Genomic DNA, 26,116 nt, shown 5'->3' with positions numbered 1-26,116 from the left:
TAATATTTATCAGTAATTCATTTTTTGATTGTTTTTTTTATTTCTTATTTATATGCTACTATTTAGTAATTTTTTCTTTATCCATGTCTTTATAGTCTACGTTTTTGTTTGGCATCTCTTTTAACTAAGGATGTTTTTTCACTATATGCATTTATGTTTTAATCTAGGTGTAAAATGTGGTCTAGTTTGATTTTGTATCGGAATATTTTCTTGTAAGTCTTCCATATTTTTGCTTTGTATGTTGATTTTCAGATGCTCTTTTGTCTGGCCTGTTTTTATGGTGTAGGTTCACAATTAAAAATAAAAGTAATACGAGGGACCAGGAAGAGAGATACAAGTATTTCATTAAATATGTAGGTATATTTCATTATTATTTTCTAATGACTTACTAATAACCCATTTTGGTTTGTTCCGTATTCTTCAAGATTTTGTTTCTTCCCTATTGAGCTTTCAAAAGGTTGTTTGAACATTATCGCTGCTAGTAAGAGGCAGTCATATATATGAACATTTGATCAGTTTTATGAGGCAATTTTTATCATGTTGCTATCTTCTTGTAATATTGTGTTTATTTCTCATTCATATGATATAGGTTTAAATTCAAGGAAACTTGTTTATGATTGGCGCTATATGCTATTTTGGGAATATCCTTCATTTAGTTTGTAATGTGTGTTTATAGATGCGCATTTTGATTAGAAATAAAGTATACTATTGGGTGTAACATGTTCGGCGGTAAGCCTGTTTATGCGGTATAATATACATAAGTCAATCTTTCTTCAATCATAAAATTTAGTCTGAGGGAGGACCATCCAAGCGAACCAGCACCAGGCCGCAATCAACCTCACCACGCAACTCGAGCCGATGCAAAGTATCCACAATTCAAATACACGGCGTGAGGTTTATTTTCTTTGCTTACCATGGACTCATGTTTGCTTTCATTTTGTATGTTTTTGGCGGAACTACCCACGTGTATTCGGGAATTCCGCGCTTGTTTTCGCCTTGTTATTTTCAGGACTGATGCCGGCTCTAGGGTGGCGCCGTTAGTTTAAACGGCACCCTAACAGACCGGATTAGGGACTGATCCCCTTCCCCACCCTATAAGTATAGTGCAGGGATGCGGACGGGACGGGACATGGTCGGTTCGGGAAAAAATTCGTCGCGTCCTACGTCCCATGTTAGAGTATGGATGAAGGACGGGACGGTTTTTCGTCTGCGGTCAAGAAAACCGTTCCGTCCAATTATCCCGGGACGAAAATTCATCCCGTCCAGTCCTCCTGGGATGAATTTTTGTACTGGACAAAAAAATACATTATATATTAATAATATATTATAAATTGTCCTTGCCAGGCCACGTGTCAACATCGCAACCGTCGGATGTGAATCCGACGGTTTCTCGTCCAGATTTGTCCGTCCGTCATCCGGGGACCTCCTGACGGACGATTTTTTTCGTCCCATAGGACGAAAACCGTCCCGTCCGGCGGTCCCCCCGACGAATTTTTGTCCCAGAATTCGTCCTTGCCCCCGGACGAATTTTCGTCCCAGAATTCGTCCGTGTCCCAGCACTATACCTATAAGAGGGGAGAGGTGCCCTACGTTTTGCAAAAGAAGTTGACTTTTTGCTGAAGTTCCCCACCTCACGCAGCTCTTTCTTCATTTCTCTTGTCCCATCGTTTGATCTTGCACCATTCCTCTGCTTCCTACATTCAGGTCTTCCTCGACGCTCTAGAATCTGAGGCCGACGCTAGGCAGAGATCCCACGGCAGAAGAAGTCCTTGTTGCTGCTGTCGTCCTCCCCAAATTCCCCCATCTTCATCGTTTGGAGCGGGACTTTGTGCTTGTGTTTCTGCTCTGTTTCTAATAGGGGACCTCTCTATGCTACATAGCTGGTCGCCGCCATCAGAAACCTGAATCGCCGAGAAGGGAGAAAAGGAGCCCCGTTCGCCTGCCCAAATTGGGGTCATCAACTGCCGTGTCAAGCCTGAATTGAAGCGGCGATAGAGAAGCCCCCTCGCCTTCTTGAGAGTCTGGAGTCATCCACCGAGGCGGAAGTAGCTTCTCCTATTGAGGCCACGGCCGACGACCCGCCGACACGATTTGGTTGACTCTCTGCGGACGTGGACACGCCTCGCACCACGACCGCAGGGATCTACTCTCACAGGTCAGCGTGCTACTCTCTCCCCTTAATTTTTGGTGTTGTTATCTCTTTCCTCGCATCGGCTGCACGTGAACCACCTCCATTGCCCCTTTAGCCGGGTTGGGTAGTTGATAGGGATCCTTTGAGATGGGAGCACTCCGGTAAAGAGTTAGTCATCTTTAACTAACACTTGAGTGAAGACTTCAACTCTGACCGGGGGCACCCCATCCGAATTCAGGGCACTTGGCCCTTACTGGCCTGCCCCGACGAATCATTAGAGCCAGTCTAGTGTTTCTCGTTGCTTACTTTCATAAAGTGCATCTTTCTTATCATCACTGTTCATGAAGTGAATTTGATTTCCCCCTGTGTTGCAACAAGTGCCGACCGATCCCGGCCGTAGGCGTAATGCATCATACTCTTTATAAAATTAAGGACATTTTATGTTCTATATTGATTCTTTTTCCTTGTATATGGTGTTGTTTTTTTTGTATCTGTTAGCTCTTAGAATGTTTTTTTTTCCTTATAATTGCTTTTCTTTTTAGTTTCGTGTCATACGGTGTCTAGTTTGGTTCAGCATTGTATGCTTTTTTAAAGTTTTCTATATTTTTCCTATTGCGCGTTCTTTTCCTGATATTGTGTAATATCACCTGTTTGTAGTTAGTGGCGAGGTTCACATTTGAAGATAACAATAAAAGGAGAAACCAAGAAGAGAGAAGCTGATACTTCTTTAAATATGAAGGTATACTTTGTTATTATTTTCTAATGATTTATAAATATACCTCTTTGTTTGTTTATTTTTATTAACATTTTTTCCCTATTGATCTAAAAAAAGGTTGATTGAACATTATGGTTTCCAGCAAGATCCAGTCATATATTTGAATTTGTGATGAGTTCTGTGAGGGAGGTTTTGTCGTGGTGTTATCTTATTGTAATATCGTGTGTTTTCCCCTTAATATGCTAAGTTTTTTCGTTAAAGAAACTTGTTTATGCTGGTGTCTCATGTTGTTTTGGGTAATCTTCTTCTATTTATTTTATCAGGTCGATTTATGGAGATCCTATGCCAATTAGAGGTATAGTATGATGGACAGCACAATCGTATTCAGCTGCACACCTCTTATATTCCAATATATACATTTATTTATCTTCCTTTAATCATGGACTTAAGTAGCATTATATATTCTTTATTGTCATTACCTACTATTTTGATTGATTTCCATGTCTTTCTAGTGTTCTTGTTTTTTGGGGTCTTTCTAACTTTAGGATGTTATTTGTTTTATTTGTTATTTAATTTTGTATAAAAAGTTATTTCATATATTTTTTGTGTCCATCTTGCACCGTTGTCATTCATATCATATTTTCAACTATTGTGTTATTTTTGTGATTCTAGTGTTTGATGTTCATCTTCTGCGTACACCCGCATCTAATCTGAATTAAGATCCCATGCTGGGATTTGAATTTTTTTCCTTTTGGCTATTTTATGTTGTGTGCGAGAATCTGATTTACCTGATACATTCTTTATTATTTTCTTAGGTCTAGGTATGAAGATAATGTAAAATGAAATACCAAGAAAACAAATATTACATTTTCCCATTAAGCTTAGGACGATGTTTTTTGAATAATGTGTTATTTAGAAATTTGTATTACTGATGGTATATATGGTTTATGTTTTATTTTGTTTAAACATTGGTGTATTGTGGCGTTTGATTCACCTCAATAATACAAATTTTCACTTTAAAAATAATTTCATTCCCATTGGATTATAGTGTATTATATTTTCTATTTAGTGTTTCTAAACATTGTGTTTGGTTTACGTTTCCACCTTGTGTGGTTATTTATCATACCTTTATGCAGTTATGGTGTTATTTTTTAATTATGTTAATTAATGTTCATAACTCTATGTAAGATACTAATCAATTTGATTTTGTATCCCAAGCTTACTTTTGATATATTCTTCTTTTGGCAGATTTATGTTGTGTGGGAGAATCTGAGTTATCTCTTATGTTTTCTCATTTAGTCTCTTGATTTTATATATGAATATACTATAAACCTAAGGACCAATCATAGAGATATTGGATGATCCTCCTCTACTAGTTTTAACTGCTAACATCTTTGCTATATAGGTATTACTTGTTCACTTTCTACCATCTTGACTGACAATGTCGGGTTGTATTTTTTGTTCTTTTCTTCACTTTCTACCATCATGAAAATTTCATGTTGGTGTGCTTGCTATTCATCCATTTGTTAAGATTATGTTGATGTGCTTGCTATTGTGAAGCTTTATTGGGAATCGTATAAAATTACCCTCAATTAGATCAATTTACTAAGAACTGATGTTTGAATAAGTTGACTGATCTAGCAATGGAAATCTGGTAAAGATGATTCCAAATATATAAAAATAACATAAATTGGTGATGCAAGTGCTGAGACATCAATCTCAAAATTTTATGCCTAAAATTGCAACTCGAATGAGGATGCTTGAAATGATAATTTCGGTCTTCAAACCTCTAAATAGTTATTCTAAGATATAAACGGAGATAAGACTCAAAGACAGATCTGTTCAAACCACAATCGAGAGTTTTTGTTTAGTGGCGACTAAGAAAAATGTGCCTAAAGTTAGATGAGAATATTTAAGGTGATCTTTATAAAAACAGTGATGATTCCATCCAAAACCTCAGTTGGTTTCCAATCCCCTTGCAATTTTGGTTCAATATACTTCTAAGGCAACAAAGTGTACATCTTTCCAACCCAAAACCCCAACATGTAGGCCTTAAGTCAAGTTTAAACATCATTGATCACCAAATCTTTTTTACTTTTCGAGTACTGCTGCGTTTTGGCAATGATTCTCCATCTTATTTTTATGGAATGATTAGACTTTTGTACCAGCACCATGTCAACAATGTAAATCATGTCATCCTTGACAAAATAAATGTGATTGATCATGGATTTCTGAAGTGTGATTCTGGTAAAGAGAGAAAGAGATAAAGAGACTGATATGACCGTGAAAAATCTCAGATGTTCATTGTTTCCAATAAGCGAGATGGTTGAGATGGTGCCACACTCTGCATGTTGTAGGGTCCATAGTGGGGTCTAAATCTATATATTTAGATCTTCCAACCACTCATATACTTCCACACTTACATGTGATGGAAATATTTATATTTATAGAAGGGTATTAAAGGTTGTTTCCTCCATGTTAGTATGAAAGAAACATCTAAGATGAACATGAAGAAGCACAGTGATGATTCCATCACAAATCTCAGTTGGTTTCTAATCCACTAACAACTTTAATTCAATATAGTTGAAAAGCATTAAAAGCACATCTTTCTAACTTAAAACCCCAACATTTAGGCCCTAAGTCAAGTTCAAACGTCATTAATCACCACATATTTTTTACTTTTTTGAGTATTGAACCGTGTTGGCGACGATTCTCCATCTTGATTCATGAAATGATGAGACTTTTGCACCAGGAAGAATGTCACCATGTCAACAATATAAATTTATTCATCCTTGATCAAATAAACATGACTGATCATGGATTTCTGGTAAAGAGAGAAAAAAGATTAAGCAGACAGATATGACCGGGAGAGATCTCGGATTTTTATTGTTTTTTAACAAAATCCATTGGAAACAACTCAAACATAGTCTCAAACGGAAAAATATAGCTCAGATTCGAAGGGATTAAAGTTTCAAGGTGAGTTATTTTTTAGAAATTTGATTTTGAAATATACTTCAACCCTAATGTCGTATATACATCAAATTTGGCCGTGAATTGTGCGTTTTGGCAAGCTGTATCGAATGGTATAAGTTTCCCCTTCATTATTAATTTATCATTGATATTTTAATGTTTTAAATATTTGTCTTTCATAAAAAAAATCAGCACTTCCCACAATCCAATGCAGGCTGCTGAGTTTGCTGGGCTTTCCAGCTGGTTGCCTGATGTGGCAAACACGTCAGTAAGCAAGCTTAGTCCATCAACCACCCAGGATGGGCCATTTCAAACTGAGGTGCTCTTCTAAAGTGTTGTACACATCAGAAGAATTTTGGCTGCCCACGCTGGCGTTGGCAGAATTTGATGGCCACAATTGAAGAAAAACAAAAAAGGTAAAAAAATATATAAAAAATGTAATTGTCCCTCTCTCAATTGGAAAAAATACTGTTGACAGCAAGAAAATCAACAAAAATATCTGGACCATTGAACATGACGCGTGTCACAACATAAATGTTCTTGATGATGGACTCATAGTGCGCCCCTCAAATTTTCAAACTAAAGAACGGTTGGCACTAAATGTCGACGACACATTAACTCGGCCTCTTTGCATTGGTAGTCGTAAGCTGGATATGTCTTATTGATTGACTAGAGATCAAGCTAAAGAGCCTATGAATTCAATCACAGCCATTGGGAGTGTCACGTCAGCAATCAGCTCGAGACCTCTAAGTAGCATATTGGACAATTCATTAAGAGCATTATTGATTGCTTCGCTCAATGCGCAGCCCACCATCGTTGACTATTCTACAACATCAGCATCATTGGATGCACCCCAGACTCGCCAATCAGACGACCGAGATACATCCATGCTGGAAGCTGATATGGATCAGGCCTTAGTAGATATGGGGTTGACAACTAGGACGTCTGCCCTAAAGGCCACCTTCATCCTACATTAGCAATAAAAGAGAGCATTTGACTCAACTTTTGTATTTCTAACAAGTCAACACGGCCAAGTCTGACATGGCCAAGTCAATGTGAGTCAACCTGGCCAAGTCTAATCGAGTCAATCAAGCCAAGTCCGTCCAAGTCATCCGAATAGAGTCCAAATGAATCGACCCAACCGAGTCTGATCGAGTCAACCTGGTCAAGTCCTACCAAGTCGACCTGATCGAGTACGATTGACTCAACCCGGGTGAGTGCAACCGAGTCAATCTGGCCAACGTCGCTGAGTCTGACCGAGTCAAATTGGCCAAGTCTAAACCAGTCAACCTGTTTGAGTTCGATTGGGCTGACTCAACTCCATATGGGACCATTCCTAATCACGTCATGATTGACGCCAACCAGGTGGGTCCTGAACTCATCAGCAGTTTGAGATATCATTTTGAGTCAGACAAAGTAGACTCGACTAAGTCACATGGAGTCGACTCGGCCATGTTTGGCAGAGCTGATCCGGTATTGTCTGAGTGAGCCAACCTGGTTGAGTCCAACCGAGTTGTCCAGGCCAAGTAGGACTAGGTTGACTTGGCCTTGACGGGACCACTTCCAATTGTTTCAGGACTGAAACCGACAAGGAAGTTTCTGAACCCGTTTAGTTGGGATCAACCCTGATCGGGTCTGGTTTGAGTCCCATTGGGTTACATAACCCGCTTGGGAAGGATCCAAGTTTGATAGGGTCATTTCGACCAGTTCTATTCGTGTCAGTCGGGCATTCTTGTGAGGTTCAATTCGCTAACGAGGGTACTAGATTGGGTCGACCTGACCAGTTATGATTAGATTGGCCAGATGAATCTTGATGATATTGCATAGTCTGATCATGATTTGGATGATATTGGTCAAGGGAGATCAGACTCATACCAATCAGGTTGGCTTGTCTGGATCTGATCAAATTATAGCGATAGACTCAAATTGTTCTGATCGAATAGCCCATAGGTGGGATGGAGTGCCTCTATACATAGATCCTTATGCCTCAAGCAGACTGCCCCATCCCTTCCTCCTCATACCATTAGAAGGGTCTCACTCACCCTATGATGGGAAAAAGGAAACTACCAAATCTAGTTGTGTCCTCTACTATGCCTCAAGCAATGATGTTGGCTGCTCGTGTAGTTGGTTCATCTCTTTTGGCTTCTATCCAAAAAATATTGAAGCTCATGATCCTTCATATAATGGCTTGACCCCAACTCGAGGATATATCGAATCGGAGGGGATGCAGATCGTCGCATTCTCCAAATAGGAGGTCTTTCTAATGGAAACACCATTCAGATTTACCCTAATAGGGACATTTTCTACAAGGCATCTCCTTATAAACAATAGAGCGAAGGTATACTTAGAACTAGAAAATTTGTGGGCCTATTTTGATTGGAGCACACAACCATCACATTGTCTTTAACCGATTCCAATTGGAAGGAACTTTAGGAAGGCATGGAGCCGAAGAACATGGATGATCAATGGGTCCATTATCCACACCTTCCGTTGGACACTAGAGCCGGCAAGCAACTCCCGGGACCAATGCTGTTATTCTGTTCTAGCATGGATTTGCTTACTTGGCATACGATCCCATCTCTTCACTCCCAGTGACCTGGAATTATTGGCCAGGCATGTTAAACCTTCATACGTCCTGGATGGTTGACAAGGACGTACAATTGTTCAAACGTCCTGGATATGCGCCGGTATGTGTGGAGATTGATCTCCTCAAACCCTTACACCATATGATGCTCATTAGGTGTGGCGACAAGATGATCTGTCATCCCATGGTTTATAAGAATTTACCACGATTCTGTACACATTTGCACTCTTATAGAGCACAGTATCCACATTTTTGCCAAAAGAAAATGCAGACTACTCTGCGATCTACTGGCGACTTTCTTCCCCCCTTGTCCTGTAATGAAAACATTGTAGAGGCAAGGAACACTACCCACAGGTCCCGCCCACCTCTACGTGGTCGAACCCCACGCCCGAGGAATAGAAGAATGTGCTTCCCTCTCGCTCGTGCTCCAACATCCACCAAGGCTTCATCCACAACTCAGGAGTGGGTGAAAAGGGGCGCAGCCAAGAGCCCCAAAACTCCCCTTAAGACGGTATCATTGGGCAAGGGCAAACTACAGCCCATGCACTGACCTTGAATGTATTTCCTCACCTAAAATCCCTAGATGGGATTGATGTTCGTGACTGCATAAAGGTATCAGCGAATCGAGCTAGTCATGTCTCTCTTGTCGCTAGACACTCTACGAGTGGCCCTTCTTCCTACCGTACCTCTTCATCACTTGTTTTTGGTTCGTCATCTCCTACACCTCTCATATCTGTACTCAATGTGTCTCTTGGCATCCCCCAGTCCTAGCTACCTTCTTCATCCATCCACTATCACACCCCCTAACTTTCCAATCAATTTAATCCCATTCCTCCATATGAGACCCCCCACTCTTCACTCGGCTCCCCCTCGCCACCATGCGCACACCCTCTTCCATCCCCCATCACACGCGATGCAAACCCCTCTCGTATTCCATGTCCCCCCCAATGCTACTGATCCCTATCACTGCTCGATGTCTATCCATCTCATACACCATTTGCTATGGATCAATGCTTGATCAAGCATCAAGCCTCTCTCCCTAACGAGAAGGATACTAGTGGACTTCATGGGCCAAGAGGAGAATGAGGGCTTAAATACGAACACAGCTCCTATGCCATGCCACCACTTTGATACCCTACGTACATTGCATATATAACACCTGATTATGGGTGCAGCATGTGAGTCAATAATCATGCATATATAACCCCCTTAGCCACACGACAGCCCTTCCCCACCCGCCGAACGCATCCCTATCACCGCTTATTGTCTATCCATCTTATACTACATTTGATATGAATGAATGCTTGACAACGCATCAAGCCTCTCTCCCCAACAAGAAGGATTTCACTGGACTTGTCATCGCAGGCCAAGAGGAGAATAAGAACTTCGTTTTTGAGGACTTAGATATGAACAAAGCTCCTCCGCCCGGCCACAACTTTGACCACACATACGTTACATATATAATACTTGATCAAGGGTGCAGTAAACGAGTCGATAGTCTTATGGTTCCATGTCTAATTTGGAATTGTTGAGGGATTAGAAACTCTCTTAACCAGTCACATTTTATCTCACTTGTTAATAAGCAAAAACTAGGAATAGTTGCACCTAGTGAACCCGATGACTACATCAGATAATTCCCCATCCATCATGAGGAAACTCGGATTGGATCATGTCGACTATCACTGCTTGAATAAGCTCAAATTACTTTGGAGGAGATATTATTTGTTGGACTTTCTATGTGAAGGGACTTAGTATGTTACCTTCGCACTACCATATTCCCTGCAGCCTTACACGCTTACATTCCTCAATGCGTCTCATCGACACCTAATATGTGAGGCCGTATAGGGGGGACCTCACACAACACATTCATGCCTACCCTTCGGCTTATTCATCTCCTTTGGTTTATAGCAGGGGATTTCAACTTCATCCAAGCAGTCTTTCAACGTCAGGTAGGTCGACAACCAAAGTCAACGCCCATGCAAAGTTCAACAAATTTATCCGCCATGCATCACTAGTGAAGCCAGCCACCATAGGTGAGCGGTGGACATGGTGTAATGAGCACTCGACAGATGCACACATGTACAAGCGGCTTGACTGATGTTCCCAAACAACACTCCTCTGATGCATTACATTATTATTATCACGCTTCTCCAACGATATTGTTTTGATCACTTGACGCTTCTTCTTCTCCCCAACATGAATGCTAGAGTACATTGGCCTCCTTTCTAAATCCAAGCCATGTGGCTCGCACATGAAGTTTTCCACAGCTTTGTGCGACATCATTGTCATGGATAGATATCTACATGGGGAATATGTATGTATTCAAAAAATTCACACACATGTTGAAGCACTCAAGATAGAGCTTGCAACAATCGAGCGACAACTACACAACACTTGAACAAATGCAATGGGGGAGCGTAAGGCTAGGCTTAGTAAAAGCTGGAGAATGCCATGCGAGAACAAGTGGAACATGAAGAAGGCTCGTCAACGTGAGGGAGGAGATTGAACGGACCAAAGATCACAGGTTTCACACTTCGGCTCATTTGAAATTTTTTTAGGGTCTCTCCCTATTTATATTAAGTGGTATTTTTCATAAAATCCACAAAACTTAAGTGCATCTTCCGACATCCAAAAGTGACACTCTAGGCTCATGTATCAATCTAATTAAGACTATAGTGGTCCAATAAATTTTACTGGCCTTACAAGTTAATAAATTATATCTTCATATATATTAATTAATGATGGTTCAATTCAACCCAATTGATAGGTCGAGTATCCATCCTATGGAGTGACTAGCTACACCTTGTGCTATTTAAGATACAAAAGAATGTGCATCGACACACTTGTAGAGTTTTTCTGTCATCAATTACCACATATGTGTAGTCCCTCATCTACTTGACATTCCTAGGACAATTGAGGATATGGTCAATCGAGTTAGTACTATGCATGAGGAAATCATTAGAGAACTCTTCTCTAATGATTATGACTTTGTTGCATCATAGTCCTTGAGATGTCTCCTCTTGCGCCGATGGTAGATAATTCCCTCTTGACCACGTTATTATATTCCTGAACTTCTTGTTGAACCCGAACAAAGATTGTTTATAATTTCATATTTAGGAACTCATAATCCACAGTCAAAGCTCAACCATCCGTCTACTATACATCTTTGGTGTCTTAGGTGTAGGGATTACGTGCACACCTGTAACATGAATCAATCTGATTGACAATCTGGTAAAATACCTTATAGGGATTCATACAATTCAATTTGGTGAATTCTTTATGCTAAAGAACACCCACTATATATCCGTGGTGTCTACATACTAGTGGCTGCGATACCAACTAGAGTCATCATATGAGTGACACTAAATAGAGTTATTATATTGGCTCTAGCATCCTTAAAATATAAATATTTGAAACATATACTTAAAGACTAATGATATTTGTATTATGATACCAATATAATTTGCTAATTCACATCATGTATTCATGGACTTTATAATAAAAATCACAAATGCACTCTAATAAAACAATGAATATGATGTAATACGACTCCACCGGGATCGACGGTTCGTATTACAACACAGTTTAGCAATGAATTGATGTCGAGATTTTATCTTTAGATGTAATGAATGCAGTACGAAAGACCCCAACAGGCAATAGTGGATGTCTACGGGCTAGGACGTATGACCAATGTCATTCACTAAAGGAAGGGGTTGATCACGTTTAGACTCCCAATGACCCTTAAGACCAACTATGATGAGAACGGTGTAAGGGGACTCTAACGGCCCTGAAGTGTTCCAAGCCTAAGGATTAGCAAGTAATCGTCTACCGCAAAGAAATCCTATCTCCCTCAATAAGTGGCTAACCTATAGCAGTTATCGTCGCAATCTTAGTCAGAGGAATCGATAACGGAAGACGGCACTACAACAGGTAATAATACTGAAATGTAATGGGGGGAAGACGAGAGATACCTGTTTTGTCGATAGTCCACAGCAAAGGTAATCCGATTCGGCAGTCATGTTGTCGGCAGCACCAAAGATAGTGAAACCCCGATGAAAGAGGAACCAGCATGCTTGGGAAGGGCCGAGGTGCTTGGGCGGTCGATGGCTGGGCGCAGGCGTTGTGGGCCAGCGTGCGTACGGAGGGATTCGAGGGTGTAGGTTGCGCGAGGCGCAGGCCCACGATCGCGCGTGATGTGCGCTGGCTTGGGGCGTGTGAGGCCACGGGCGCACAAGGCTCACGCGCGCGGGTGCGCGGCGTGCGGGCGCGTGCAGTTGAGCACGCGCCCGCGCGCAGCAGAGGGCCAGCGCTCAGGGAGGGGTGGCCGCGAGACGGCGGCGAGGGGCGTGCGATGGGGTCCGGTGCGCGGACGACGGACGGCTCTGAGACGGCGGGCAGAGGCGTGCGGCGGGGAACCAGCACGCAGGCGAAGGGCAGTGGCGAGACGATGAGCTGGTCGCGCAAGTGGAGCGGTGGCTGAGAGGGGAAGCGCGGGCGCTAGCGTCGTCTGTGGCAGCGTCAGAGCAGAAATCTTGGGTTTCTTGATTACTAACCGATCAAGAACTCCAAGCGAAGGTCGGTTCTTGAATCTTGGATGATCTTGTAGCACGAGCGGCTGACGCCATTGGTAGTGCCGTTGATGGTGACAGCGGATGTCAACATGTCCTCGGAGTAATCTCGACGAGGAAACGATGCAATTACAGCCTCCAGGAACTGTGAATCTTGATTTTCAAGAAACGTCGCGGAGTGATCTCGATGGGGCGAATGACGATGAATCACGAAGTGATCTCGATGTGAGGGAGGGACCGACCCCGTTCCCACTAACTCTAGCCTCTATCTACCTCTATCTCTCTAAAACACTAAGATAGAAAGAAAACACGATTTTCAATTCTTCAAAAGCCTACTTCACTTGGGCATGCTATCCCCTTATATAGTGAGGATAGGTGCCAAGTGACGTCGTTTAGAGGAGGAACCATCGCGAGATGTGGTTCAACCTCTATTCAACGGTTACAAGAGAAAAGAAAAAAAAAACAGAACATGGACAAGGCCCAAACACCGGGCCTGTTCGTAAGGTTCATGAACGAAAATACAACCAAACAAGACAAAATAAAGCGTGAAAATGGGAAGATACTTACGTAGAGTATTTGAACTCCAGATGGCGAGCGTCGGCGTGAGCAGCCCAGTGTGGTTGGATATGTCTCATCCCGGCATCGTCTGGATGGTCCCCCATCAGAATAAGATGTGGAATGTGTGATTGGCATGCTGGTCACATATATTTCCATCAAATGCTTGGGCTAGTCTGCCGCTTGTGAGATTGGGGGAGTAAGGACAGTTTTGCTTCAAACTTTTAATAAAATATAAGGTATTTTTATTTGATTGTATAGTTATGATTTAATCATCATATGTTTGGTTTGTTCTCACTTTTGAACCAAAAATAGGACCGAGATTTAAGTCTGCCATAAAGGTGGATGACAATCTCAGTTTCTATCAATTGGACCGAGAAAAAAATGGGGATGTATGTATATATATATATTGGAAAAAAAGAATATATATATATATATATATATATATATTAGAAAAAAATAAAAATAAGAGGAAAAAGGGGTTTTGACGTCAATGAATTTCTTATGTTAGTTTCTCCTTCATGATTATATTGGTCTACATGTATGTATCATCATATTGGTTACATCTTTTCTATCTCCCCCGCCTCTTCTAAAAGATTGGGAGTAGGTTATCTTATGTAACACCACATCCCTTTGATCATAAATTCATCCCATTGTTAACACCTACCCCATCCCCTTCACGAGACTTCCATCTTTCCTATCACAATCCCAACAATTCTGCCATATATTCTTCTTTTTATCTTCCATATTTTGTGCTCAAGAGGAGGAAATTGGCTTCTTCTACTCTTGGATAGGAGGAAAGCTAATGGAGATACAAGTACTAGGTGGGCGCGACCCTGCAAGAGAGTGATCTTGCTTGCGAGAGATATGAGGCCAGTATCAAATGACAGCAACGAGATTACCCTAGAGTTATAGCGTCATACCTAGCGACAATCACACTCCCTTTTCATGTACTTAGGCATCCAAACCAAGGAGAAAGGAATCCCACATTCCTGAAAAGGTCGACGCTCAAATTGTCACTCAATGTTTTGTCTCAACTTGTGATTGATATGTCTACCACTTCCACACTTGTTTTCTTTCACCTACATGATGAAAAAATGAAAATTTGGCAAACTACTTAGATGTTGCTAAGGGACTAGCAATGATGAAGCAGGGGGGTATATGATAACACCAAAATTTTGGCATTTATTTCAAGTAATTATCACAGTTTTATTCATTGGAAGAGTTTAAAATAGGGTTGTTACCATATATAACGTGTTAATCAATTTTTCCAAGTGAAATTTGTTTTTTCCTTAATTTTTTGTTAATTTTATGAATTTTTTGGAATTTAATTAAGCTTGAAATACTTGTGTTTAAATAAAATGGCAGGTTTAAAAATTAATTTTAATTTTAATCAATGGCAGGACAAATTACTGATTTTTCTAGAATGTTCTAGTATTTTATTGGACTTTTTGGGAATTTATTCGAGGAAGAAGTGAATTTTTTGGGAAAAAAGTACATTTATAAGGAAACTATGAGTTTTAAAGTAATATATAAACTTGGAGGGGTTTTTCTTGAATTATTGTTGCAATTATGCCCTTAAAAATAGCTCTTAGTCATGTGTGCAGGTGTAAAGATATGAGTATTGCAATTAGTCAGGATTTTTTAACGGTTTTCAGGAAAATTATCGGAGAGAGAGAGAGAGAGCAAAAATAATATATACATAAATATTTTTGAGCAGCCTCGATTTGCACTTGTGTGTTTAAACAGGGACGTTTTTGCAAATCTAGGCCATTCTCTCTCCGACAGGTAAGTTCACCTCCCCGTGATGTGCATACAAAGCGCATGCATGGTTGGTGATGTGGCACTCTGTGATTGGTTTGAAATATGAAGGCACACAGGTAAGTGCAAATCGCTATTTATTATGTCTATTTTATTGTTTTTTCTTTATTTTTATTCCAGTACATGGGTTATGTGGTGCGCAGAGAATGAACCCTCCATTTGAAGTTCAAAATGCATCAGCCAATCAGAAAATGACACGCCATTGCATGTAAAATAAAAATTAAATAAATGAAAGTGATCCAATGGCTATGATTGGCCAATTCATTTATTAATAATGTTTGATCCTGAAGTTCGATTGAGGTGATTTTTTTATGGATTTGCTCATCTCAATCTCTTCTTTCTATCTTACAGTGATGGATAAAAATTAATTATAAAATGAGGGTAAAATGGTAATTTTTACTGTGTAGCCTAAGTATAAAAGCCAAATTTCGAGAGGAGGGGGTCATTCTGGAGGTTGTTCTTTCATAACTGCAAGACAAAGATGAGCTTCATCCTGGATCAACCCTGTTTGCTACTTTTTTCTTCTTTGTATTTGAATTTTTAGTGTAATTTTGGAAGATTTGTTAGTAAATTTCTTCATCGTTCTTGTCAATCTTGGTTTGAATTTCTAAATCGCTAGGCTATAGCAGAATGTACAAGCCCTTACTTGGATTGAGAAGAGAGATTGTGAGATTTATCTAGCTATTCCACTTGCACCATAAACATCTAAAAAAAGCTAATTATATAGGAGATTAGCTTTCCCTTTATGATCTAATAGTTAGTAAATTTTGAATTACCAAATTCCCAAAACCAACCAACACTAAATCAAATTTCCTTCTTAATTCCTCTACTTGACTCCTTTTATCCTTTTAATTGGATCAAAGAATTCAATTTAGAGCTCCCTATTTCTTCTATTATTCCCATCTCTTCTACCTCCCTCACTAAATTCTTCCTCTAATTAGGGTGATTTGATCTTCATTGAAGATCAAATTAACTCTAATTAGGGTCAAATTACTCATACAGATCACAATTAAATAACCTTACTAGCTTCCCTTGGACGATACCTCTACTTATCACTATACATCTTAAGCAGGGATTTTATAAATTTTAGTGTATAAGCTAAAATTAACGACAATGATTAAATTTTTTTGCAAAATTCACCCCTATTTTTGGCTTATCACACATGAAATAGAGTGTCATTCATCCAAGTATAAATCTGGTAACCAATTCCATCAATTACCTTGAATGGTGGACGATCTGAACCAGAACCGGGCCTAGAAAAGAATCATTGGGTTGAGACATTCCACACAAGAACCAAAAAGATATATGAACCATTTGAGACAATAGTGGGCCATAATGTAGTGATTCGTGTTATTCATTCGTGAACCCTAAATGTGAAGTCCTATGTTACCTCAGTCCAAAAATGGAGCATTAGCTGAAGCAAAATCACAAAATTAGGGCTGTTAAAGGAGGCAAACATACAAATAAAAAATGGCCTTTGAGTCTGACGGCTTCACTTGGGTTTGACCCATTTAACAAACGAATGTCATATTGCCTAGCACCGAGACAAAAAGGTTTATCATGTAGATCATAAAATGAAGATAACTATGGTGACACAAGCTTTTACCCAATTAATGATTCAATTTATGCTAACAATTCCACATCTAATCATACATAAAATTATATTTGAGTTAATTTTATGATTTTTGAGTCAGTATTTGGGCCACTATATTCATCAATAGCATACATAATACATGACTGATTAGTAAGCCACCACGTTGACTCTTGACTCCCAATGAAAGCACAACATTTTAGGAGAGAGAGAGGGAGCGAGAAATCGAGATAGATAGAGAGATAGTTTGGATAGAGGGAGAGAGAGATAGAGATTGATAGATAGAGAGATGGAGATATAGATATAGATAGAGAGATAAAGAGAGAGGGAGAGATAGATAGAGATAGATGGAGAGACATAGAGACAGATAGATAGATTTAGAGACATACATATAGAGAGATAAAGACAGATAGGTAGAGATAGATTGATAGATAGATTCAGAGGGAGAGAGAGGTAGAGAGAGATAGAGATAGAGATTGAGATAGAGATAGAGGTAGAGATAGAGATAGAGGTAGAGATAGAGATAGAGATAGAGATAGAGATAGAGTTAGAGATAGAGAGAGAAGGAGAGAGAGCGAGAGAGGTAGAGAGAGAGAGGGGGGAGAGAGGGAGAGAGAGACATAGAGAGAGGTAGAGAGAGAGAGGAGGGATAGAGAGAGGGAGAGGGAGAGGAGGGAGAGGGAGAGGGAGAGAGAGGAGGGAGAGGGAGAGAGAGCGAGGGGGAGAGAGAGAGAGGTACAGAGAGCTAGAGAGAGAGGAGGGAGAGGGAGAGAGAGGGAGAAGGAGAGAGATGTAGAGAGAGAGGAGGGAGAGGGAGAGAGAGGGAGAGGGAGAGAGAGGTAGAGAGAGAAGAGGGAGAGGGAGAGAGAGGGAGAAGGAGAGAGAGGTAGAGAGAGAAGAGGGAGAGGGAGAAGGAGAGAGAGGTAGAGAGAGAAGAGGGAGAGGGAGAGAGAGGGAGAGTGAGAGTGAGATAGAGAGAAAGGGAGAGTGAGTGGGAGAGAGGGAGAGAGAGAGAGTGAGAGGGAGAGGGTGAGTGAGAGAGAGAGAGAGAGGTACAGAGTGAGAGAGAGAGAGGTAGAGAGAGAGGGAGAGTGAGTGAGAGAGAATACCCAGTCAACTTTTTTTCTGAAGTCAACCTTCACTGACCGTGACCTTAATGTCAAAAAGGCAACTGGATCATCCAATTACGGTTGCAACGCAACTCAACCTCAGATACTGGGTCTTTTTGATATTATTCAAATATTAAAAGTATTAATAATACCATTATCTCGAGTATTTATATAAGCCGCAATTGTCGAAGACTTTCAACTTCGCGAAGTTCTCTAAATTCGCGAAGCTTCTTCGTTCGATCTCCGCGTTCGAAGATGACAACGCGGGAGCAGAGCTTGTCGCCTGGATTGTTCAACCGAAGAACGAAGATCTCAATCCTACTTTCTCTTTTGATTCTTCATCTTTCGATCTTCTCCGCCGTCGGTCGCCCCTTTATCATCCTAATCACCAGAGACGATCTCAAGGATCCGTCCTCCGTGTCAGAATCCGTGGAATGGGACGAATTCAACGATCCTGACAGCAGATCCGAGGATGAACTCGATCCAGGATCGTGGCGCCCAATCTTTGAATCGTCGTCTGCCGCCAATTCGTCGAACTTTTCCGCTGCCGGTGAGTCCTACGATTCGGTTTACTACTCCAGCATTAGCAAGTTCTTCTCTGCGGTTTCTTCTGCCGACGTTGGGGCGATCGAGGAGGCAGTCAATGACATTGAGGCCGCAGCCTCCGCTGGCTGTCCCCATTCGCAATCCGCGATGGGGTTTTTCTATGGAACAGGAATTATGCGTCCTCTCAACCGCCCAAAAGCCCTCCTCTACCATCAATTTGCCACAGATGGAGGCAATATGCAGTCTAAGATGGTGCTCGCCTACACATACCTTCGCCAAGAGGTAAGTTCGTTTTCGTATTCCTCAATCCTCAAAATCGACGGCTTCCGGGACTTTACAAATTGCGGAAAAGATCATTCTCTAACATGTTCTCTAGAATTGTTTTTTAAAGAAGATTCGTGATTTTATTTTGTATAAATTTGGGTTATCTGCAGACTCTATCAACCATCTATTCTATGTGAGAATAATTTTCATTTGGTGTCCATGTATTATCAGTAAAAACATATTGGAAAATTGGTCAAGAATAAATTACTTCTTAAGAAGAACCCTGATACGAGTTTCATGGTTTATTCATTAACTTTTTCATAATTCTCCTTTTATGATTGGACTGAATATTTCTTAGTTTGTTTTGATTTTTGTGTATCTTCCAAACTAATTTTAACGCTTTTACAGTAATGAGATTCATCTTTCTATTCTTGACCTTTTCAATTACATTATTGACTTTTGGTTTTCTGCAAACTAAATCAACCATCTATTTCCATGTGAGAATAGTTTCATGTATAAATCTCCTGAATGCTTACAGATGTATGAAGAAGCTGTCAAACTTTATGAGGAATTGGCTGAGGCTGCCGTTGCTAGCTTTCTGATATCAACAACTTCGTCCGTGCTTGAGCCCGTTAGAATTCACTTAGGATCTGAAGAAAACAAGGGGGGACTGCGAAAATCTCGGGGCGAAGAAGATGATGATTTCCAGATTGTTGATTACCAGGCTAAGATGGGGAGTGCTCCGGCTATGCGCAGGCTTGGCAATCTTTACTATTTTGGGCTGAGAGGTGTGAGACGCGACAAGGCAAAGGCGCTGATTTATTTGTTGGGGGCGGCAGAGAGTGGCGAGCCCGAGTCGATGGAGCTGCTAGGGGAGATCTATGCAAGGGGCGCCGGGGTTGAGAAAAACTACACAAAAGCCTATGAGTGGCTGAAACTTTCAGCTCAGAAAGGACATTATTCCGCGTATAATGGACTTGGATATATGTACTTCAAGGGATATGGTGTCAAAAGAAACTACACTAAAGTAAGTTCTTCGAGTCTTTAACTAAAGTTTTTGTCAAGATTTGATATACAATATCATCAAAGAGAAAAGTGAAAGAAAGGGGATAACACCAATTGTGTTTGTTTGTTCAAAAAAAGTATTCCAATTTTGTTTTCCAATAGTGACTTCTGGTTGCATACTTTCTGGGGACAAAAATATTGTTAGTCTGGATTCTCATTTGTCGAATACGCTGATGCAATCTTGGAAAGATATCATTTGAAACAAATCCCTTGGTTCTCAACGGTCTATAACAGCTGAAAAGATTTTTACTGGACTTCTCAATATGCTGGGATGGTTTTAGTAAGATAACTCACTCGTTTTGATGCTCGTTGCATTTCCTAAAATGATGATTGGCATTGAACGGGCTCAATCTATTACAGACTTTATTTACCATTCAACTGAAAACACTTCCCCTATGAAATATGTATGTTTATTTATTTTTTTGAAAACAATTTGTATGTTTATTTCATTTGCTTCGGATTGATTCTTCCCTCACCTATTTAGATCAAATCTTGTGAAACCTAATGTGACATTCCTTTCCTTTTGTCAACTACCTATTTGTGTCTGGAAGACTGATAAGATTCTCGGTTTCACCACAAAGAGAAACCATAACGTTCAAGGAAAATTCTTATTGAAAACCTCGAGTAGTTCAAGGTCCCCTTGGATCAGTGAAGAAAAAAAGTAGCTGAATGCAAGAATAGATGTCCAGAGAGAAGATGGGGGAAGAGAGAACTGAAATGGAAAAGAAACAACCATGAGCAGGCCCGAATCTGTTCTTGCTCATCTAGCAAGGAGGATCTCCGGCTGGCCTGATCACCAGAGAGACTTCAACTTCCAAGAATCTATGCCTCCCTTTCTTGGCTTCGGTCTTTATTTATATTATAGCCTTCTTTTCCCGCTCTTTTATTCAGCTTTCAAAAACCTTCTTTCATTGATATGTCTTCAAGAAGCTCTTCTCAAAGACTGATTAAATCTTGAATTATATGTTGTAAAAAACTTAACACCTTTCAGGCAAAAGAGCTATTTATGAAAGCTGCCGAAAAAAAGGTGTCCGGTGGATATTATAATCTTGGCGTTCTCTACCTCAAGGGAATTGGGGTTGAAAGAAATGTGACGCGAGCTTGTGAATATCTCTTAGCGGCTGCCACGAGTGCTCAGCCAAAGGCTCTCTACCAGGTTGCCAAGATGTTTCAAAGAGACATCGGTTTTAAGAAGAACATCCTATTGGTAAGTTCGTTATTTTCTCTAGGGAACTGATTTATTCTGCTTAAATTTTATATACTTATTATATATCTTCTAGGTTTGTCCATATGGCTGTGACTCAAAATTAAAAGTGACAGAGATGGTTGCACATTTTACAGTTTCTGTTTGGCAAAAGAAAGTGTAAATGCTTATTTTTCCTCGTGGCAAAAGTATGAATTACTGTTATAGTAAAGATAGAAGAATTTTTATCCACATGTTAATTTCAAACTTTGGTTTTGTATCTTCATTCTGACCGATTCAATGCTATGAATGATCGTCCCCTGCTTCCACTGTGTTACTTTGGAAATTATCTTCTGAGATTAAGTACCGACGGCGAAATGAATTGCCAAGTGATTAATTTTCTCATCCATGCATCATTAGGGTATTGTGCAAGTTGAGTTTGCCGGTTGCTGATGACAATGATGATGGCAAGATCATCATCATTGTCGTCTCTTGTCCAGTGGTGGGATGATGGTGACAGTGACCATTTTATCATGTCATTGCCTCTCATCACTCTTCCTCTAGTAACCTCCCTCTGATGGCGAGAGATGATGACAAAATCATAATCATCTGCAGCCATGATGAAGATGAGGGATTTTCATCATCATTGAAGTTTTAGAGGGTGATGATCACAGTGATAACCTCTCTTTCTGTTTCTGTACCTAACAAATCAAAATTGATGATGTTATATTATAAAAAGAAGAATTTCAGATGATGATGCTACTTTTCTTCATCGTCCGTAAAAAACTGGTTTTTGGTCATTTTACTTTCTAAAATCCCTTTCCTTTGCCATATTGACCTTTAATAAATAATTATATAACGACTGTGTCTCCTCTCAGGCGACAGTGCTCTACAAGATTGTGGCTGAAAGGGGGCCCTGGAGCTCATTATCAAGGTGGGCGATGGAGTCTTATGTGAACCCAGATGTACGCAAAGCACTTATGCTGTACCTGCGTATGGCTGAGCTGGGTTATGAAGTGGGCCAGAGCAATGCTGCTTGGATCTTGGACAGGGATGGAGAGAATATTGTGTGTATCGGGGAATCTGGTCTCTGTAAAGACGAGGAAAGGCATCTCCGTGCGCATTCCCTTTGGTGGAAAGCGTCTGAGGAGGGTAATGAGCATGCGGCGTTGCTTATTGGCGATGCTTATTTTTATGGGCGGGTATGTCTATCCATCTTTGACACTCTTTCTTCGTTCATATGTAGCAAAATCTCTAGTCATTTGTCAAGCGGACTTCTCGCTGATTTTAATTAGTTGTCTTGTTGTGTCTCAATATCTCTCTCCCTTCATCTCTCTTCTCTCATTTTTCTTTCTCAAGTTTTCATCCGCTTGTTGTCCAAACTTGTGATCTCATCATCATCATCCATTTTTGCATTAAAAAAAATCATTATCATCCATTTTTAAAAAAAATCATCGTCCATTTTTTCTCTTTAAAATCATTATCGTCATCGTGATGACAATGAAGATATGTCGATGATGATGCTAACTTCGTCCTGGGCCGTACTCTAGTTTGGTGTGTCTCTCTTAAGAAGCCTTTGGGTTTAACCAGTTGAATCTCCTTAATCTTTGATCTTTTAATTCATGATTTTTATCTGTTTTTGTAACTTAATTTTACTTTCTCATTTCAGATTAGTTCAATTTAATCTTTGACTGTCAAATAATCGAGACGTGGGTATATGGAACAGGGGATGGAGAAAGACTACGTGTTGGCGGCAGAGGCTTACACACACGCCAAGCAACAGCGCAACGCTCAGGCAATGTTCAACTTGGGCTACATGTACGAGCATGGCCTGGGGCTTCCTTTTGATCTGCATCTGGCAAAGAGGTACTACGATCAAGCGGTTGAGGCTGACGCTGCAGCAAAGCTACCTGTTGCATTCGCGCTCACCAGCTTGTGGATCAGACGGAACTATCCCGAAGGCATCCTGGTCAGTTCTTTTCCTTTTCTCTTTTAATCGGAAAGTATGTTATTTTTTGTCGCGACACCGTATAGGGCACCAAAGAGGATGAGGATGCGGTTCAATATTTCGAAGAAAGTAAAGCGGTCAGTATTCCATTAAACACAAGGTGTACGTATACAGGAAGGTATTGGGTCGGGCGTAGATGGCCCAATTCAAAGGGTCATAATGGCTATATTGTCTGAAACTGTTTGTAGAACGTGACTGGCATATGCTACGTCATAACATTCTTAATAATCGGTTAAAGGACGAGCTCAGTCAAAGCTCTTGACTATTCATTGATGTTTGATGGCAATCTTATTTTATGATATTTTTTTGATTGGGCGACATGAGTCCAAATCCTTATCTCTAAAAGGGAAAAAGTCAGGATTCATTCATGGTTTATCAAAGGGTTTACCACCAAACGTGATCTGTAATTTTTATCAATTTTTTTTTAAATACGTTGGGCAATGACTTTTCTTGTTGACTTTGATCCGTACCTTTTTTCTGTAATACTTCGTCCACTGGTTCGGGTGGGCTCCAAGGAGCTTCATTTTCCCCTCCCTTGAAAAAATAGAAAATAATTTTTTTCTAGTTTATCTGAGGATTACTCTAAAGTATAACCAATGATTATTTTATTATTATATTCTCGCTCTATTTGAAAATAAAACTGCTATTCTTATTTGTAGTTAATCTAATGATTCCCTTTCTAAAAGTGTTGATTTTTTTCACTCCCAATCCTATTCTTTTTTTGACATTACCTCAATGGGTTGGGTGGGAATCAAATGACTTGAAATTTTCTGCTCTTTCAAAAAAAAAAAGATTGTTTGCATTTGACCAATGGAAATCCAAATCTTAAAAGCTCTTCTATCTTTGTTTGATGGGTTAGGTGAAGGCCATCGACTCGCTGCCCGGATTATTCCCCAGGGTGGATGGATTTGTGAAGGATGTTATATTTGATGAGGCCAATGGTACAATCATTTCTCTCTTTGTTTGCTTGCTCACCGTCCTCTATCTCCGTGAACGGCAGCGCCGCCAGGCAATTGCCGCTGCAGCTGCTGCCGCCGGGCCTACCCCAATCGCGCCACCTGAGCAGGAAGATTTTGAACCCATCGGCCCCCACTAGTGAGTATGTCTGTGAATAATGAAAACTTTCATTGCTAAAGCACCCACCAATGTTGGTTTATTTATGCCACCAGTTCTGTCTCTGCATTTTTTCACTCTTAATCTCTCCCTAATATTTTCTTCTTCAGAAAAATCTCTGCATTTTTCACTCTTAATCTCTCCCTAATATTTTCTTCAAAAAAAAATCTCTGCATTTTTCACTCTTAATCTCTCCCTAATATTTTCTTCTTCAGAAACGTCTCTGCATTTTTTACTCTTAATCTCTCTCTTATATTTTCTTCTTCAGAAAAAGTCTCTGCATTTTTTACTCTTAATCTCTCCCTAATATTTTCTTCTTCAGAAAAATCTCTGCATTTTTCACTCTTCATCTCTCCCTAATATTTTCTTCTTCAGAAAAATCTCTGCATTTTTCACTCTTAATCTCTCCCTAATATTTTCTTCTTCAAAAAAATCTCTGCATTTTTCACTCTTAATCGCTCTCTAACATTTTCTTCAAAGAAAATCTCTGCATTTTTCACTCTTAATCTTTCTCTAACATTTTCTTCAAAAAAAATCTATCTCTAATATTTTTTTCTTCTCACTAGGAGGTTGTTACTGGTCATCTGACTTAGAAGGCGCCCGAAAATGTGTATGAGTCGTATATATGATTTTTTTACACTAATGAGGAGAGAAAAGTACAGTAAGTGTTTACCTATATTAGAAGCTCATCTTGATTATAGTCGTATTATCTTGGTTTACATTTACACAGTTCAATTGATTGTCTCTGTAACTTTCATTAAATAAACCCAGCTGATTGCAGAACTTAAGGCTAGCATGTCACTATTATCTTCTGCTGCATTTTTTTATGATAACATGAGGTATATGTTTGCCCATTTATGTAAGATTAAGAGGGGATTGATATCATCCAATATTTCTCTAATGTTTTCTCCTCTCCATAACAACAACTGTGTCTCCTCATTGTGTGTAAGCTGATACATTAATTTAATTAAAATCTGTTATTTTAAGCATGATTTAAATTTCAAGAGGTTGCGAAGGGACATGACTTTATAGTATCCATTAATTTTCTGAATTTTTGTTTTAGTTGGAATGAGCTTTCTCGTCTGAATTTTTCAAGAGGTTGATAAGTTTTAGAACTTTAATTGAATGCAAATCTGCACATCTAGATACCAATCTTGGAGTTCAAATATTGCCCATAGTTTATGACTGATGGGTTAAACTAGGGTTAACCATCATGCCTGATTTCAGTACTTCATATTGTTGAGTTTGAACTTCATGATTGCCGCAAGTTTAGCGGGTGAATGATGAACAAATACTGTCCATGAAATTATTTGTTAAATTTCGATGCTAGCTCTCAGCATTACTCTTATTTTTAATTTATATTTGTAAAATAATAATGTTGTCATAATAAATTTGGATACCTTATACACTCTACACGGTTCTATCTCTACATGTCATTAATTCATGTATTATTCTATGAAAAAATTTACGTTATGACATAGTATCTCAGGACCAATATTTAGCAAATCCGTGACAAAACATTGTCTTAGTACAGCATCAACATTAAAGGTTTTTAGTTTTTATTGTATTCGAATGAGTGCTAAAATTTTCAAATCAACATGAATTTCGCCAGTTGAGATAAATATTTAATTTTCTATTCGTATCAAACATGATGAAGGGTAAGACACTGCCTTACAATGCATTTATTATTTTGAGGAATCTTCGAGTTAGGGTTTATTTCCTAAAGTTCTTAATGGAATGGTAGACCCTTGGTCAAGATATTTATACTGAAATCAACTTGTCATAAACTATGGGAACATATTCATAAAATCTCATAATATCTTATACTGGAATCGTTTTGGAATGATTGCGAAGAAAGTTCATTTTTGACGACAAGAGGACAGGTGAGACCAT

General features: G+C 39.7%; 1 protein-coding gene and 1 long non-coding RNA gene across 6 annotated transcripts; both read left to right on the top strand.

Annotated features, from left to right (window-relative positions):
* The first annotated feature begins 1,613 nt into the window (after nucleotides 1-1,613).
* On the top strand, nucleotides 1,614-3,286 carry LOC144714617 (uncharacterized). The gene is made up of 3 exons (XR_013584408.1): nucleotides 1,614-2,155; nucleotides 2,789-2,870; nucleotides 3,170-3,286. It is a non-coding gene; the product is annotated as an uncharacterized LOC144714617 (long non-coding RNA).
* Nucleotides 3,287-18,236: 14,950 nt separating this feature from the next.
* EBS5 (HCP-like superfamily protein) lies at nucleotides 18,237-25,035 on the top strand. 5 transcript variants are annotated; one of them, XM_078588948.1, is made up of 8 exons: nucleotides 18,237-18,594; nucleotides 18,706-18,872; nucleotides 19,393-19,881; nucleotides 20,911-21,126; nucleotides 21,981-22,304; nucleotides 22,829-23,071; nucleotides 23,970-24,205; nucleotides 24,790-25,035. In XM_078588948.1, coding segments are annotated over exons 1-8 (1,971 nt in total). In that variant the 5' UTR covers nucleotides 18,237-18,299; the 3' UTR covers nucleotides 24,791-25,035. The 5 variants fall into 5 exon arrangements, with proteins under 5 accessions (XP_078445074.1, XP_078445072.1, XP_078445070.1 ...); XM_078588946.1 differs by having other exon boundaries at nucleotides 18,237-18,872; nucleotides 24,793-25,035; XM_078588944.1 differs by having other exon boundaries at nucleotides 18,237-18,872.
* Nucleotides 25,036-26,116: the final 1,081 nt, after the last annotated feature.

Source organism: Wolffia australiana, chromosome 17 (genome assembly GCF_029677425.1).
Source record: "Wolffia australiana isolate 7733 chromosome 17, ASM2967742v1".
NCBI lineage: Eukaryota > Viridiplantae > Streptophyta > Magnoliopsida > Alismatales > Araceae > Wolffia > Wolffia australiana.
This window is presented reverse-complemented; position numbering and strand designations above follow the sequence as displayed.

Excerpts from the sequence above, each read along its gene's own strand:
- EBS5 (XM_078588946.1), top strand. The coding sequence starts at position 18,300 with ATGACAACGCGGGAGCAGAGCTTGTCGCCTGGATTGTTCAACCGAAGA. Across the intron at positions 18,873-19,392 it reads ACACATACCTTCGCCAAGAG|ATGTATGAAGAAGCTGTCAA; the intron begins GTAAGTTCGTTT and ends GAATGCTTACAG. Across the intron at positions 22,305-22,828 it reads ATGCTTATTTTTATGGGCGG|GGGATGGAGAAAGACTACGT; the intron begins GTATGTCTATCC and ends TATATGGAACAG.